We start from the raw sequence: 14230 nt of genomic DNA on the forward strand, positions 1-14230 counted from the left end.
TTCTGTTGTTCATGCAATGCAAAAGAAGGGGGACTCAACCTCACATTAAGAGATCTGAAGGAAAAACCCAAAGCTTGATTGTTTAATCCAAGTGTGCCCTTGCAGTTGTGTTCTAGGAGTAGTGTGATATGTGAAACATTGCTGTTTGGATCTGTGAAGCATTGTTTCATCCTGAGCATAGTTTGCTGGTCCAACCCATGAAAGCAGTCATTTGAATGGTACCTAAGTGCTGTCGAGGAAGGACTGGTCTGTGGATTTAGAAAGCACATGACATGTGCCTTCTGGAATTATACCAATTCAGAATGCAAATGGAGGCCCCATGTTTGAATGTTCCATCATGTTAAAAAAGAAACTATTAACACCCACCATACCTCCCCATATGACCTGTGAGGTGTTATGAGAAAACAAAGCCTGTCACCTGATGCTATTTGACATCAGACAAAGCTGTAATGCCAAATTTGTAAGGAAGTATCGGGAATGTACCAGTGTATTCCTGCTTCTTCCTTTGCAGCTCTGTCTTGTGAAAACCTTGTTTTCAGCTTCTGTTCCAGAGCTCAGAGGTGAGTTTGGGACCAGCCAACACAATCCCATTCCACCTACTCACCTGGAGCATTTGAGAAGAGAGGACTTTTAATCGTAAGGAGTAAAGCCACCCATTGGAGGAGCATGCAACTAATTTTGAAGTTCATCTTACAATAACAGTCTGGTTATATGTTGTGGTAACTTCTGCATGCCTTTCTCCCTTGGCTAGGAACAGTTTTTCCTTCCTTCCGTTTGAGCTACGAGTCTTCAAGGCTGGTAAGGCTGGGAACATGGGTTTTGATTTTCCATGTTAAACTTGCAGCCATTGCCTTAGCTAAAGTCAGGTAAACGGGGAAATGGAAAAGGACGATCTGTACTGTGTGGTTAACTGTTGTTTGCACTGGACAGTGGCAAGCAATTCCAGTTGATGAAGATCTTGAAGCAAGCAACACTGACCATCCAGGGTGTTGTTCCTAGACTGCAAGGGGATTTCTCTTTCCTCCTGCTCCTTGTGTGTGTTACTGCTGCATTCATTCCCCTGCCATTCTCTTGTGTTGGGTGGAAGGGAAGAAGCCCAGGTGATGATAGCTGGGAGATAGTATCAGCAGACCAGGCAGGGATGAAAGGGCTTCACAATCTCCATCTTCTCTTTGCTCTCTTCTATTCTTCCTTTCTTTTTAAAAAAAAATAGTTGGAAGTAACATTGTTCCTTTGGAGAACACACCTGTCAGGAGCAAAGTCCCGGTGCTACTCCCTTCCAGTCATAGTTGGCAGCCCTTGAAAGCGCAGCCCTCCCAAAGGCTGAGAGTTTCTTTCAACCCTGAGGGGGGAGGCAGGGCTGTGATTGATTTATGCTGTCCTTTTGAATTCCGGCCTTTTACGGATGGCAGCTTCACCTTTCTAAGGGATTATTCTTCTTGCTTGCTTGGGGATGTGAGGCTGCCAGTACTGAATAACTGCTGAGAATTGTGGACGCATTCTCACTGCGCACGTCTTGGGATGTTGTTGGGGCCTCTCCAAATGAACAAGTAATGGAGCAACAAGTGTGCCCTTGTGGCTCATTTGTCGTCTGGCATCCGCATGCATTCTCTTGCTTAGTTAAAAAGAGGAGGGGAGAGAAATAGGTTTCCCCTTTTTTGCCAGGAATTTAGGAAGCCTCCTTATACTGAGCCCAGACCATTAGCCTGTCTACACCGAATGACAGTGGCTCTCCAGGATTTCAGGCTGGGTCCTCTTCCCAGCCCCAGCCAGAGATGCCCTACCCTGGGATCCATCGTTGGACATTCTGCATGCAAAGCAGATGCTCTACCAACTAAGCTACAGCTCTTGGCATAGTGGATTCCTGTTCTACGTTGCTTTTATGTCATGCAGCTTTCGCTTTTGGTGATAGTGTGCTTTTGGAAATCTCTGGCTGAGCAACCCCTCTTGGTATGGTCCAGCAGCATTTGGGATGCGGCTATCTCAGAGCGACTAACCAGGCTAAGAAGGATAGCAGAAGGTGTGTAACAAAAAGAGACACCCTAGCTGAAACCTTGTACTCATTCTACACGCCTGTTTTATAGTTTTGTTTTTCATCTTTTAATTTTCACCAGTTGTTATATCTGTTCTCTCTGTTTTATATACATTATAAAAAAATGAAATAAAAAATCTTTACCAAAAAAAAAAGAATCCTGGTCTTCCTTCTTTTCATATGCAAGGGATGAAGATAATAATTCTCTCCCACCAACTACTCAAATTTGTCTGTGGAGAGCGATATTAACTACTAATGCCTTAAGAATATGCTTGAAATGACATTACATAATCAATGTAATGTGGTTTTTTTGGTGGAGATTGTATTATATAACTAGACTTACACCCAGTTTTTCTTGTAACCGTTTTTATTATTTTGAAAAATAAAAAAATTAGTGAAAGAAAAAGATAAAAGCTTGGATAAAGAGAGCCCTGCCCAGACAGAAGTATCCTGGGTTCATTACTGTTACTAACTTTGTTTTAGTAAGTTGGTCGTGTGTAATTTCTCTTTTATTGTTTCTAGTTCTCTTGGCACAAGTGTTGTAGGATTAAAAGAACAACAACAACAAAAAACCCCATGTATTGGTGAAACCTTTTGGGTGCTCTTAATCAGTTCCTTCTCTTCTCCTCCTTCCATTCTAGTGCTGCCCACTTGCTCCCCCTTGGATTTTCACTGCGACAACGGCAAGTGCATCCGTCGTTCATGGGTCTGCGATGGAGACAATGACTGTGAGGATGACTCCGATGAGCAAGACTGCCGTAAGTTATCTCATCACCGGTCCTCAGAAACAGGGCAGAGCCACTACTGCTGTTCCACCCTACCTGATAGGAAGCTAGGATAGCGGCTCCAGAGTCGTGACTCACCTGCCTGGGAAGCTGGCATCGTGGCTCCACCCCCACTTGGCAATCTGCTTCTGCAGGTCTCGTGTTCAGAATCGTTTTTCGAGAGCGCAAAGAGGATAGCTGGCGTATCTCAAGCATATCTGGCTCTTTGCAGGAGTAAGACAGGTCACTAAAAACCACTGTTGTTATTAGCAGCAGTTGTAATTACTGTGGTGTAGTTTGCAGTCCCAGCCAGGCTGGGCATCGAGTGGCCTCCTCTGGTAGGTGGATTGCACTGCCTCAAGCCCTTGGGGATGGTGTCCTCATGCTACTGTTCCCTTGATGCTGGGCTACCCGTAATAAGGGTGCGTGCCCCATAAATTGAAAGAGGACACAGTTCTCAGTGATGCTGGGCGGAACACAAACACTTTCCCATGTGTGTTTGTGACTTCTGCTTGCCATTTGTGCTGCCTGTATCCTTTACAGCTCCACGGGAGTGCAAGGAGGATGAGTTTTCGTGCCAGAACGGATACTGCATACGCAGCCTGTGGCACTGTGATGGTGACAACGACTGCGGGGACAACAGCGATGAACAATGTGGTGAGTAGCCAAATCCCACAGAGATTGCTAGAGAAGAGCTTGCCTGCACTTTTGTCGAAGGCAGTGGGCTAAGATTTGTGCATTTCAGAATCTTTGCAGGAAGACTGCTGGCAGTGGGGATTTAGTGTAGCAGATAGGGCTGGTTGGTCACTGCTTCCAAGTCAGTGGGTGAGATCAAAACAAAAAATACTCATAAAGTATTTGCACAGAGGGAGAAGGCTGGGAATTACTCTCCAACCAGACTGTTATTGTATATGATACGATGTTAAAGTTACATTTATATAACGTGCAAATCCTACCTTTCCTCCAAGGAGCTCAAGGTGGCATACGTGGGTCTCCCTCTCCCCCCCCCTCCCATTTTATCCTCATGACCTTGTTAGGTACGTCTGGGTGAGAGACAGTGACCTGCCCAAGGTCACCCAGTGAGCTTCATGCTTCAGGGTGAACCCTAGTCTCCCAGTTCCTAGTCCAACGCTTCCAACAATTACACCACACTGGCCACCTCAGAGGAAATTAAGATTACACATATGATTATCCTGGGCTGAGCGACGGGAACTATGCTGCATTCTTTTGTTGCTAGAGGCTGCTCCTGGAAGGTTGGGCCTCTCCCAGACAAAACCCCATTGTCGTGTTATCACCAGCCTTGTGTGAACCTTCTTGTATTTCTTCAGAATTCCTGAAGATCCATTCAAAAATTAACCCATTGCCTAGTATTAAAAAGGAAAGAGCACATAAGCAGTGAGCACATTTGTGGGCCAGCAGATGATGAGGTGGGTGTTGAGGCACCTTAACGTGTTGACAGGTGGTTCGCCTGATCAGAGTCTGGTTCCTAGGAGGGTGGGATGGGATGGGGGAATGACCTTTCCGTTGAACTGCCCCTTGTCCTGCCTTGCAGATATGAGGAAGTGTTCGGACAAGGAGTTCCGCTGCAGCGATGGCAGCTGCATTGCCGAACACTGGTTCTGTGATGGGGATACAGACTGCAAGGATGGATCAGATGAAGAGAACTGCCGTAAGTATTCTCTCTCCTGCAAGTCGTACTTTCCACTCTGATGTCACACGGTATCTTTTGTAATGAATGTTAGGCATACATCAGTTTTCTCTTACAATAAGGACCTATTGTGACTCTGAAGCCTTGCAGTGGTGTAATAGAGCATATAGATTAGCAGTGCAAATCTGTGCAGGCATTTTGCCAAATTCATACTCCCGAGCCCAAAGCTCTGCTTAAAATTACATCACCCCTCCTCCCTTTGATAACAGCACGCATCTCTTAAGCTTTGAAATGATAATGGGCTGCAGCTAGAGCAGCTGTAACCTTCTGCAGCACCTTTCTTTTCTTTCTGTCTTAAAAGAGCAACGCGTTCTCCCACGCTGATGCTTTTTAGAGTGACTCGTAATAGACGCAAGTGGGGAAAAGTTACATTGCAGTTGAAAATCCATATTCATTATTCAAGAAATAATTGTGAGCAAGGACGAACTTTAAAGCGTCTGATATGCTGCTCAAAGAGAAAGCAATAAGATTTTTAGATGCAACATCACCATTTCCATTCATATTCTTCCTTGAGTGTTACCCCAGAAACACTTAGGTGAAGGGGAGAGTTGTGTTGGATTTGCCCTTTTCTTCAAAGGAAGGGCATGTTGACAACCTCACCCCCATTATGCAGGTTGGTTATCATTAATAACATTAGTGCCTTTCTTCCAAGGAGCTCAAATTGACATACATGGTTCTCCCCCTCCCTATTTGATCCCCACAACAATCCTGTGAGGTAGGTTAGGTTATGAGACAGGGACGGGCCCTGGGTCACCCAGTGAACTTCATGGCTGACACTGGATTTGAAACCTGGGCTCCCAGTTCCCAACACTGACCTGCTGCCCCTGTAGAAGCAGGGAGGGGGAATAAACCACTCTGCAAAGTTTTCAACATCTGCAGCCAAACCAAGCTACCAACCACACTCTCTTACTGCTGGGTGTGTGTAAAAGTTCTCTGTGTTTCTAATTTTGTGAGACTAAGATGACTGCAATCCCCTGAGCAGCCTGTATCTTTTGATATGAGCTATTGTTGCTATGTTGGTAGGAAAAATTCGGCTAACCATTTGCTACCACTTGAAAAGTAGTGCTGCTTTTTTTTTTTTAAGTTAGTCTATCTGTTTTCTTGGTCCCATAAAAGCCACCGTGTTGTTCATTTTGTATATCTCTGGTATCTCTTGGCAACTTGAGGTTTGTTCCCCCTATCTGTTTCCTGAGCACTGGGACTTTGAACCACACCTTGAGCAAAGATTTTTGTGATCATGGGAAAACGGCTGGACTTCGTGGGGTGGGTGGGTGGGTGGCGGAAGAGGATCTGCTTTAATTTGTGCCAAAGATTCTGAGGAAGCGCTCCCGATGAATTCCTTCCCAGGACTTTACCCTTCGCCCCAGCCTATGGTATCATTCCTCCCATAGTCTCCCTTTGCTTGTTCCTTAAATTTTATCACCAGTGAGTTAGAAGATTTTAGGAGTTAGCGGCTGGGAGTATGGGGGGAGCTGGCTGTAGCTTATTGTGGGGTTGCCTGTTTTCTGCAAGCCGTTTAGCGCTTTTTATCAGGTTTCTGTTTCCCCCCCTTACCTCCATGTCAGAGCAGTAGCAATGGCAGAACTCTCTCTCTTCCTTCTCCTCCTCCACTTCTGTCTCAAGGGCATTTTGCAGAATTTGTTCTAGATAGGAGGAAACTTCAAAAGGTCTGGGGGTGGGGAAGACGACCGGGGCTGCCAGCTCCTGAAGGGCAAGGGTGGGGAACGGTGTTGTATGGGGTTGTCTTTTATCTCCCCAGATAATAAGAGCTGGCCAGCAGCCAAAGCTGCAAAGACTTCTGAGCCAGGAAAAGGGCTCGGAGAGAGAAAGCCAACCTCTCTCTTTCTCTCCTGTTCATTGGCTGGGCCTTCCCTCACTGGTTATTAATAAACATCCATGCCTCAGGGATGGGAGAGGAACGAAACTCAAACGTTGCCATGTTTAGCGGCAGGGTAAAAGAGGGATTAGGAAAGGTATCTTCTTAGGCCTGGGTACTTCTTAAAAATCTGCCTTAATAGCTTTTTTTAAAAAACACACCCAAAGTGAGTAGTGTTTCCTCCTTTTAGAAAGGCGCAGCCTTGCTACATCATTTGTGCTTCTCTGCCCCCAAGTTCCCCATCGCTCTTCCATTTGCAATGGAAAAAGATGCATGGCCAGAATGGTTGACCCCAAGCATCATCTGGACCAGAGGTGATGAGCATGCTTTGAGCTTCTAGGCTCTACCCTTTTCCCTACAACCAGAGCCACGTGCAAAACATTGGCTTAGTGGGGGGGGGGAGGCCGCAAGCACTTCAAATTGTGGAGCAGCATGTGTCTGACCCCAGAATTTGTTTGTAGTACCAGAACCAAGTTGAATTTTTAAATGAAAAAAAAATCTTACTCTTTGATTTTCATTCACACCAGGCTTTCATTCTTTCAACAGTCTAATTTAGAGAGGGAGGAGTTTCCTATCCACTCATGCTGCTATTGGTAAATTGGTTAGGAGTCAGATTTACTGATCTTCTGCGAATCACCAGGAGATGTACCACTGCCCACCCTTGGTCTGGATTCCAGTGTGCTAGGCTCTTGGTGGCCTTCATTTGCCTTACCTAATCTAATGCTGTTAGGGATGTGTGTGTGTGTGTGTGTGTACACTTGTGCATCCCCTGCTGTGGCAGTTCTGATTAGGCTTCCTCCCAGAGTATCCTTTTCTTTTTGTGTTCTATGGTTCTGGTTTCTTCCCTCTTTGAATCTTAGTCCTGACAGTGGTGCCTGGGCACATTGTCCCAACACACACAGAATGTTCTTGCCCTGCCTAATTTTCATTGGAGTGCTCTTTTCTGTGCCATAAAGAATTGCCGTGGAGAAGGGCTTCATTGTAAAACCTTTGTCATAGATTATGCTGGGTGCTGCACAGGGTCAGAGTTCTTGGGAAGAATTCTTACAATTAAAAAAAAGGGAGAGAGAGAGAGCGAGAAGAAAGAAAGAAAGAAAGAAAGAGAGAGAGAGAGAGAGAGAGAGAGAGAGATATGTTTGTTCTGGCATCATTTTGAGAGAAGCCAAATTCTTCAAAAGCCTGGCACCGCTCAGGATGTCTTCTGCTCAGCAGTGTTAGCAAGATTTAAACCCTCAAATGTGCCCTCTGCTTTTCAGCCTTAGCAACTTAGCTAACATCAGACCTTGGCACAGCCAGCTCTTAGGTGTATATGGGTGTGGTTCCAGGGACAGGGAAAATTATAGCTCTGTGATGGCCTGGAGCTATCTCAAAAGGTTAGCTTGCTTTTTGGGGCCTTTAGAAAACAGCGGGCTCGGAGCACTTGATGAACACTTGGCATGTTTGCGGATCGCCATAAGTCAGTTCACATTATGGTTCCCACATGATGAGTGCAGTTAATGCATGATAAACCATGGATTTGCCCATGTGCTGAAATCTGCCGTTCTTAATATGTGTGATGTCACACTGCTGCGTCTGCCTGCCCAAATGATTCTATTTTTGGTAGCGTTCATCAAGGTGCAGCATCACTGAACAGCAGCTACAGGGTTACTTTTCAGGGACATGATATTCCTGCTGCACCTGAATGTCAGGAGGGGACTTCCTCCTCCACGACACCCAAATTTTCAGCATGCTCATTGTATGCACTATGCTGCCTTTAATGTGTGGGACCCGCTAGTGGCACCTTCCATCATATGGAAGGTGGCCTAGGTAAATTAGGCAAATGCCCTTAGGTGGGACCTGGTAAGATACAACGGCTCTGCTGCTGGGCACGACCACTTCAAATATGAGAAATATGTCCTGTTTTTCATTATTCTGGCATGTAGTATTGGGATAACAGTAAGGAAATGCTGCAAAGGTTTCATTCTTGGTGGACACTTGCAAAGCAATTAAGATTTCATCCAGAAATAAAGACTCCTTTGCCGCAGTGCAGGTAACACTCTGACACTTTCCAGTGTAGTGGCAGGCTTGTATATGTGTGATGCCTTCCTCTTTTGTCTTCCTGTATTGGAGAAGGAACACAGTTTAGTGCTAGGTCATCTGCTTTGCATACAGAGAAGGTCCCTGTTTCAATTCCTGACATCTTCAGGTAGTGCTGGGAAAGATTCCTGCCTGAATTCCTGGAGTTCTGGCCTAGATGGACCAAAGTGTGACGGGTCAAGGCCATTTTCTGCATTCCTGTTGTACCTTGTTGTTCACAGTGCCAAAAGCACAGGGTGGCTAGCCTTACTTATGTATTCTTCATTCCTTTTTTCAGCATCAGATATTCCAGCAGCAACATGTAGCCTGGAGGAGTTCCAGTGTGCATATGGGCGCTGTATCCTGGACATCTACCACTGTGATGGAGACGATGACTGTGGGGACTGGTCTGATGAATCTGACTGCTGTAAGTTACCTGGGGCGATGGCATGCCGGGTGGGTTGCTGCGTTGCATTGTTTTTAAAAAAATCAATTTCATTTCTGAGAAGACAAAACTCTATTGCATCGAGAATCCTTAGCTTCTACGCTCAGAAGAAATAGTACGAATCCAAGAATACATTTGCTTCCAGCGATTCTGTTTGCAACAAGGGATTTCCCCAGAATTAATACTGGGATGGAAAGGCAAGAAGGAAAATGTCCCAGGGAACATGCAGCGGAGGAACCTGGGATTTGCTCTAATTTGGGCTCAATAGAGAATGGGTTGTAATGCAGTGTCTTCTCTTTGCAGCCTCTCACCAGCCATGCCGCTCAGGCGAGTTCATGTGCAACAATGGTTTGTGCATCAATGCTGGATGGAGATGTGACGGTGACTTTGACTGTGACGATCAGTCGGATGAGAAGAATTGCAGTGAGTGCCTTGGGGCTTGGAGAGGAGGTTTAGTGTAGGGGCAGCAAGGCGGGGTGGCCCTGGTGATATCAGACAGGGGGCAACTTTCCGTTTTGGATAAGACATGCTGGCTTTGTTGTTTGGATTATATATTTGTATTTCTGTTGCTAGGTATTCGTTTAATCTTAATATACATTCATTAATATGTTTGGCCTATTAATGCTTGTATGGCTATTTAAATTTAGGGATGCAATTAGTGAATTATATTTAAACGTTACTGTGTTTTATTATGTAAACTTTTCTGATACATGCTTATTTGCCTTATTATTATTATTATTATTATTATTATTATTATTATTATCAGAATTTATATACCGCCCTATACCCAAAGGTCTCATATAAAAAGATCACAGTATATAAAATAAAAATGAGTCTTTATTTAAAGTTTGGGATGCTTTCCAATTAGTGAATTCTACTGAAAATTTATCTAAACCATTTCTGATGATGATGTGAGGCACTTTCGGGTAAAGCGACATACAAATAAACATGATGATGAAGAAGAACAGGTGAAATTCGCTGAGTTCTCTTGTTTTTATTTCCTCAGCTACGTCTATGTGCACAGCTGACCAGTTCCGCTGTAAATCCGGCCGCTGTGTCCGCCTGTCTTGGCGCTGCGATGGGGAGGATGATTGCACTGATTACAGCGATGAAGAAAACTGCGAGGACACAGGTGAAAACTGTGAAAGCAAACTGTTGTGTTGCAGGGTTTTGTCCCCCACCCCCAATCATCCTTCCTGTATTAGAATCAGTTCTTAAATATTATGATTTACAGAATTGGGAAGGGAGTTCCAGAATTTGGTTCCAACAAACCAGTATGTCCTGATCCTTCATTTTAATACGTGTTTTTATTAAAGGGTTTTCATAGTTAACATTGAAATCCCGTTGAAAATAATGGATCTAAGTTAGTCATGTCCATTAACTTCAATGGATTTACTCTTTGTGGGACTAGCATTGAATACCACCCAATGTGTATAGTATTACCCGTTGCTAACTATCGCTTCAAGCTACAGTGTAAGTTGAGGCTACTGAGCTAAATAAAGTAGGTCAATATTCTGACTTGGTATTAGGCAGCTTCCTGTATTTTACTGAGGTCATGGAATCTTCTAGAATGTGACTGCAAATGGAGATATCCTTACTGTACATGAAAATTAGATTGCCTTCTCTTAATTGCTTCTAACTTTCCTTTCTGCCCCTTTAGGAAGTCCCCAGTGTGCCCCAGATCAATTTCTGTGCAGAAATGGACGCTGCATTGGTCAAAGAAAGCTGTGCAATGGTGTAAATGACTGTGGAGATGGCAGCGATGAGAGTCCTGACCAAAATTGCCGTAAGTCAGGGCTGCCGCACGTCTGGAATTTCCCAGACATTTCACATCACATTAGACCATAGCTAAAATAAACTGTGGTTTAGTGTGGACAAGAAACATGCTGCCACGCACTGCAGGAAACACAGGTGCTTCGTTCTTCCTCTGCTCCTGCTGCAGTGCCTTGAGACAGGTCACGGTTTGGCTTCTGGCGTAATCTGAACCTGTGCCCATGGTTTGTTTCCTGTAAACAGACCATCAGCAGTAAGCCAAGATCAAACCTTGGCTTCCACTCATGGTTTGTTTGGAGAAAAACAAACCATAAGCCCTGGGTTCAGACAATGCACAAGAGTGTGGATTGTTTCCAGCAGGAGTGGAGAAGTAAAATGTGAGCAGCATGCACCAATATACTGATGATTCACATTAAGCCATAGTTATGTGTTTTTTTTTAAAGCTATGGTTTAATGTGATGTGTTAACCTGGCCTTTGTAGGGCTTCTGCAATGTTTTAGAAAAAAATAGCAACTGCCTGGTGAGTGTTCAACTTAAATGTGCTTATTCTGCAGGTCTTCGAACTGGAGAAGAAAACTGCAACCTCAGCAACGGGGGCTGCGCCCAGAAGTGCCAGATGACTCGAGGGACAGTGCAGTGTACCTGCCACACAGGTTACAGGCTCCTGGAGGATGGGAGGTCATGCCAAGGTCAGCAGCCTCATGCCTTGGGCCATCTGTTGGTAGAATCATGCATGTCTACAATAGGAGTGAATGTAGACTTTAGATTCCTGCTCAGGCCTCTACCCCAGGGCTGCCAGGATCGGGGTTTAAACAAGTGTAGGGCCAACAATGTAATTGCTCTGGGACTCATGTGCCCGCCCAGGAGGACTTCCCTGCCTCAGTCCTGCCACTCACCACCAGGCCTAGGGCGGGGCCTGATGGGCTCTGTAAAGGACTGCTGCCGCTGCTGCTGCTGGGCAGAGAGGGCTCTGTTTCTTGTTTTTTAATTGCTGTTATTTTTTGCCTATGTTATTTTAAACTGTGATATTAATGCTGTATTCTTAGTTTTAGATTTTTGATTTATGTGGAAATTGTTTTCCATTTGGTTGTGTTATTTTTTGATGTGGTTTGTTTATTGTTTATGACTTCTGTAATTATGTCAATCTTGTCATGTTGTAAGCCGCCTTGAGCTTTGTTTTTAAATGTGGAAAGGCGGCATACAAATAAAATGATGATGGTGATGGTGATACTGGGCTGAAAGGCCTATTGATCTGAGCTGTTACGTTCTTAGCTCCTCTTGCGACCTCTTATCATGTAGTGAGCTGAAAATGAACAAGAGTGTTGAATCCAGAGCATAAGGAAGAGCTTTCCAGTGCCTTTTGCACACCTGAATACTTTCTTCCTTTTTCCCTGCTTCAGACGTGAATGAGTGTGCTGAGGAAGGCTATTGCAGCCAGGGATGCACCAACAATGAGGGTGGCTTCCAGTGCTGGTGTGAGCAAGGCTACGAACTTCGCCCGGACAAGCGCAGCTGTAAAGCCCTGGGTAAGAAGGGATTCTCCGCTCTGGTTGGACGGTCACTACCTAAAAAAACACAACTGTGCCTGATGCAATGTTGTTGGCTTAGTTTGGAGCTTCAGCTTTTTTTTTTTTAAGGAATTTATTGGTATTTAAACAAAATACAAGAAAAAAGAATACATACACAATACAGACTACAAAATACAAAAGAAAAGAAAACTAATACAATACATAAAAACACACCTAAAACAACAAACAAAGAAAAAAACCTACCTTACATTCAAACACTTATTTAACTATTTTAATCTTGTTTATAATCTTACTTGGGGGACTTCCTCACGCCCTCTCTTCTGCGTTCATTTCAAATATACTGTAGTAACTCTTCTTTTACAACTAATCTTAATCCTTATCTATCATCTTATATCTATCACCTTATTCTTAACAGAAATACAATTTTTTTTCCAAAAAATCACAATTCTATCTTCTTATATTCTATTTTAAACTAACATCTTAATGCTATTGACTAAAATATCCTCTGATTCCAATTTCAGATATTTAACTTTTCATGTCGTTTCAAATATTCTTTAAATTTCTTCCAGTCTTCTTGCACCTTCTCCTCCCTCTGGTCTCGGAGTTTCGCGGTCAGTTCTGCGAGTTCCATATACTCAATTAACTTCATCTGCCAGTCTTCCACTGTTGGTAGTTCTTCCCTTTTCCAGTTTTTAGCAATTAAGATCCTAGGAGCTGTTGTGGCATACATAAAAAATATTCTGTCTTTGTTGGGGATCTCATGGTTGGTGATGCCCAGCACTCTATGGCTCTGCGTTGAGCATTTTAGCAGGCAATTGCACATCAGGGTAAGAAGCAGCAGAGTGGGTGTCAGGAAGCCTGGAATGAAGAGCACGATTGGATTTTTAGTGAATGTTTGCTTGTCAAAGTCTTTGAGGTGGCTGAGCCAAGAGATTTGCAGTGCTCATGTGAGGCTTTTTAGCTAGGATTTAGATATGCTGATTCATCTGATTCCTGAGAAACCACATGGCAGCTGTGCCAGTCCCATCAGCAAGGGCTGCAGATTCTGACTTGAGCAAAACAGCAGTTATGGGAAGGGGGGGTTGACATGGGTGCCGTGGTCCATATGCAACCCCACCCCGATAGGGAAAAAAATCCCCAGATTCCCTTTCCCACATTTCAGATTGAGTTTATAAGGAAGGAGTTGAAATGGAAGGCGCCTGCCGATTCTGTATCAGCAGAGCATTCCAGAGGGCTGGGCCAATGACACTAAAGGCTCTGTTTCTTGTTATTGTCCAGTGAACCTCACCAACATGGGGAGCAACCATCGACTCTCCTGCCGAAATTCTCAGCGATTAAGCTGGGATAGAAGGTACCCTGGACCTAACTTGTTCCAGGGCTTCAAAAATTAATACAAGGACCTCGATGGGCAACCAGCACAGATGTTTTAGCAGTGGCGTTGGCAGGGATCCCCACCGCCAGTCTGGCCACTGCATTTGGCTGGAGCTTCTGAACCAGACGCAAGGGCAGCCCCACGTAGATTGCATTGCAGTAGTCCAGACTTGAGGTTACTGACACATGTACTGCAGTGGTCAGGCAACGTCCTGATATGAGTACAGTATAGATCGGGGGTCTGCAACCTGTGGCTCCGGAGCCGCATGCGGCTCTTTTACACCTTTGCCGCGGCTCCGGGGCAGATACGCCTGTCCACTTCTCCAGCTGGCCAGCGGCAGCGGCCGCCCTCCAGCTGGCCGGCGGCCCGCCCTCCGGAGGCTGAGGGTGCTGCTGCTGTGCTGCTCTGCTCATGCGTCGTGCCTCATTTCTGCCAGCGCAGGCGCAGCAGCAGACAGCAGCAGTTTCCCTCCAGAGGTGTGGCTGCTTCTGGCTGCTGCATCGAGGCGACGACGAGGTAGGCAGCTGTGGGCTGGGCCAGGGGCCGCGGGTGGTGGGCGAGGGTGAGGGGGGAAGCCCTCCTTTTAAAAATGGTCGAGGAAGCTGCGCCTGTTTCCCTGCCGCTGCCTCCTTCACTCCTGGTTCCGCTCGCAGCCTCAGGGCGCGCGTCTCTCTCC

At 45.2% G+C, this 14230-nt stretch overlaps 1 protein-coding gene across 1 annotated transcript in view; it reads left to right on the plus strand.

The window, feature by feature from the left end:
• LRP4 (LDL receptor related protein 4) overlaps positions 1-14230 on the plus strand; it is a 100769-nt gene that overhangs the window by 53953 nt on the left and 32586 nt on the right. The window contains 9 exon segments of the mRNA XM_033148267.1: positions 2674-2790; positions 3340-3453; positions 4349-4465; positions 8734-8862; positions 9184-9303; positions 9887-10012; positions 10541-10666; positions 11208-11342; positions 12054-12179. Of these exon segments, the coding sequence (XP_033004158.1) occupies positions 2674-2790; positions 3340-3453; positions 4349-4465; positions 8734-8862; positions 9184-9303; positions 9887-10012; positions 10541-10666; positions 11208-11342; positions 12054-12179 (1110 nt within the window).

This window comes from Lacerta agilis, chromosome 1 (assembly GCF_009819535.1).
Source record: "Lacerta agilis isolate rLacAgi1 chromosome 1, rLacAgi1.pri, whole genome shotgun sequence".
NCBI lineage: Eukaryota > Metazoa > Chordata > Lepidosauria > Squamata > Lacertidae > Lacerta > Lacerta agilis.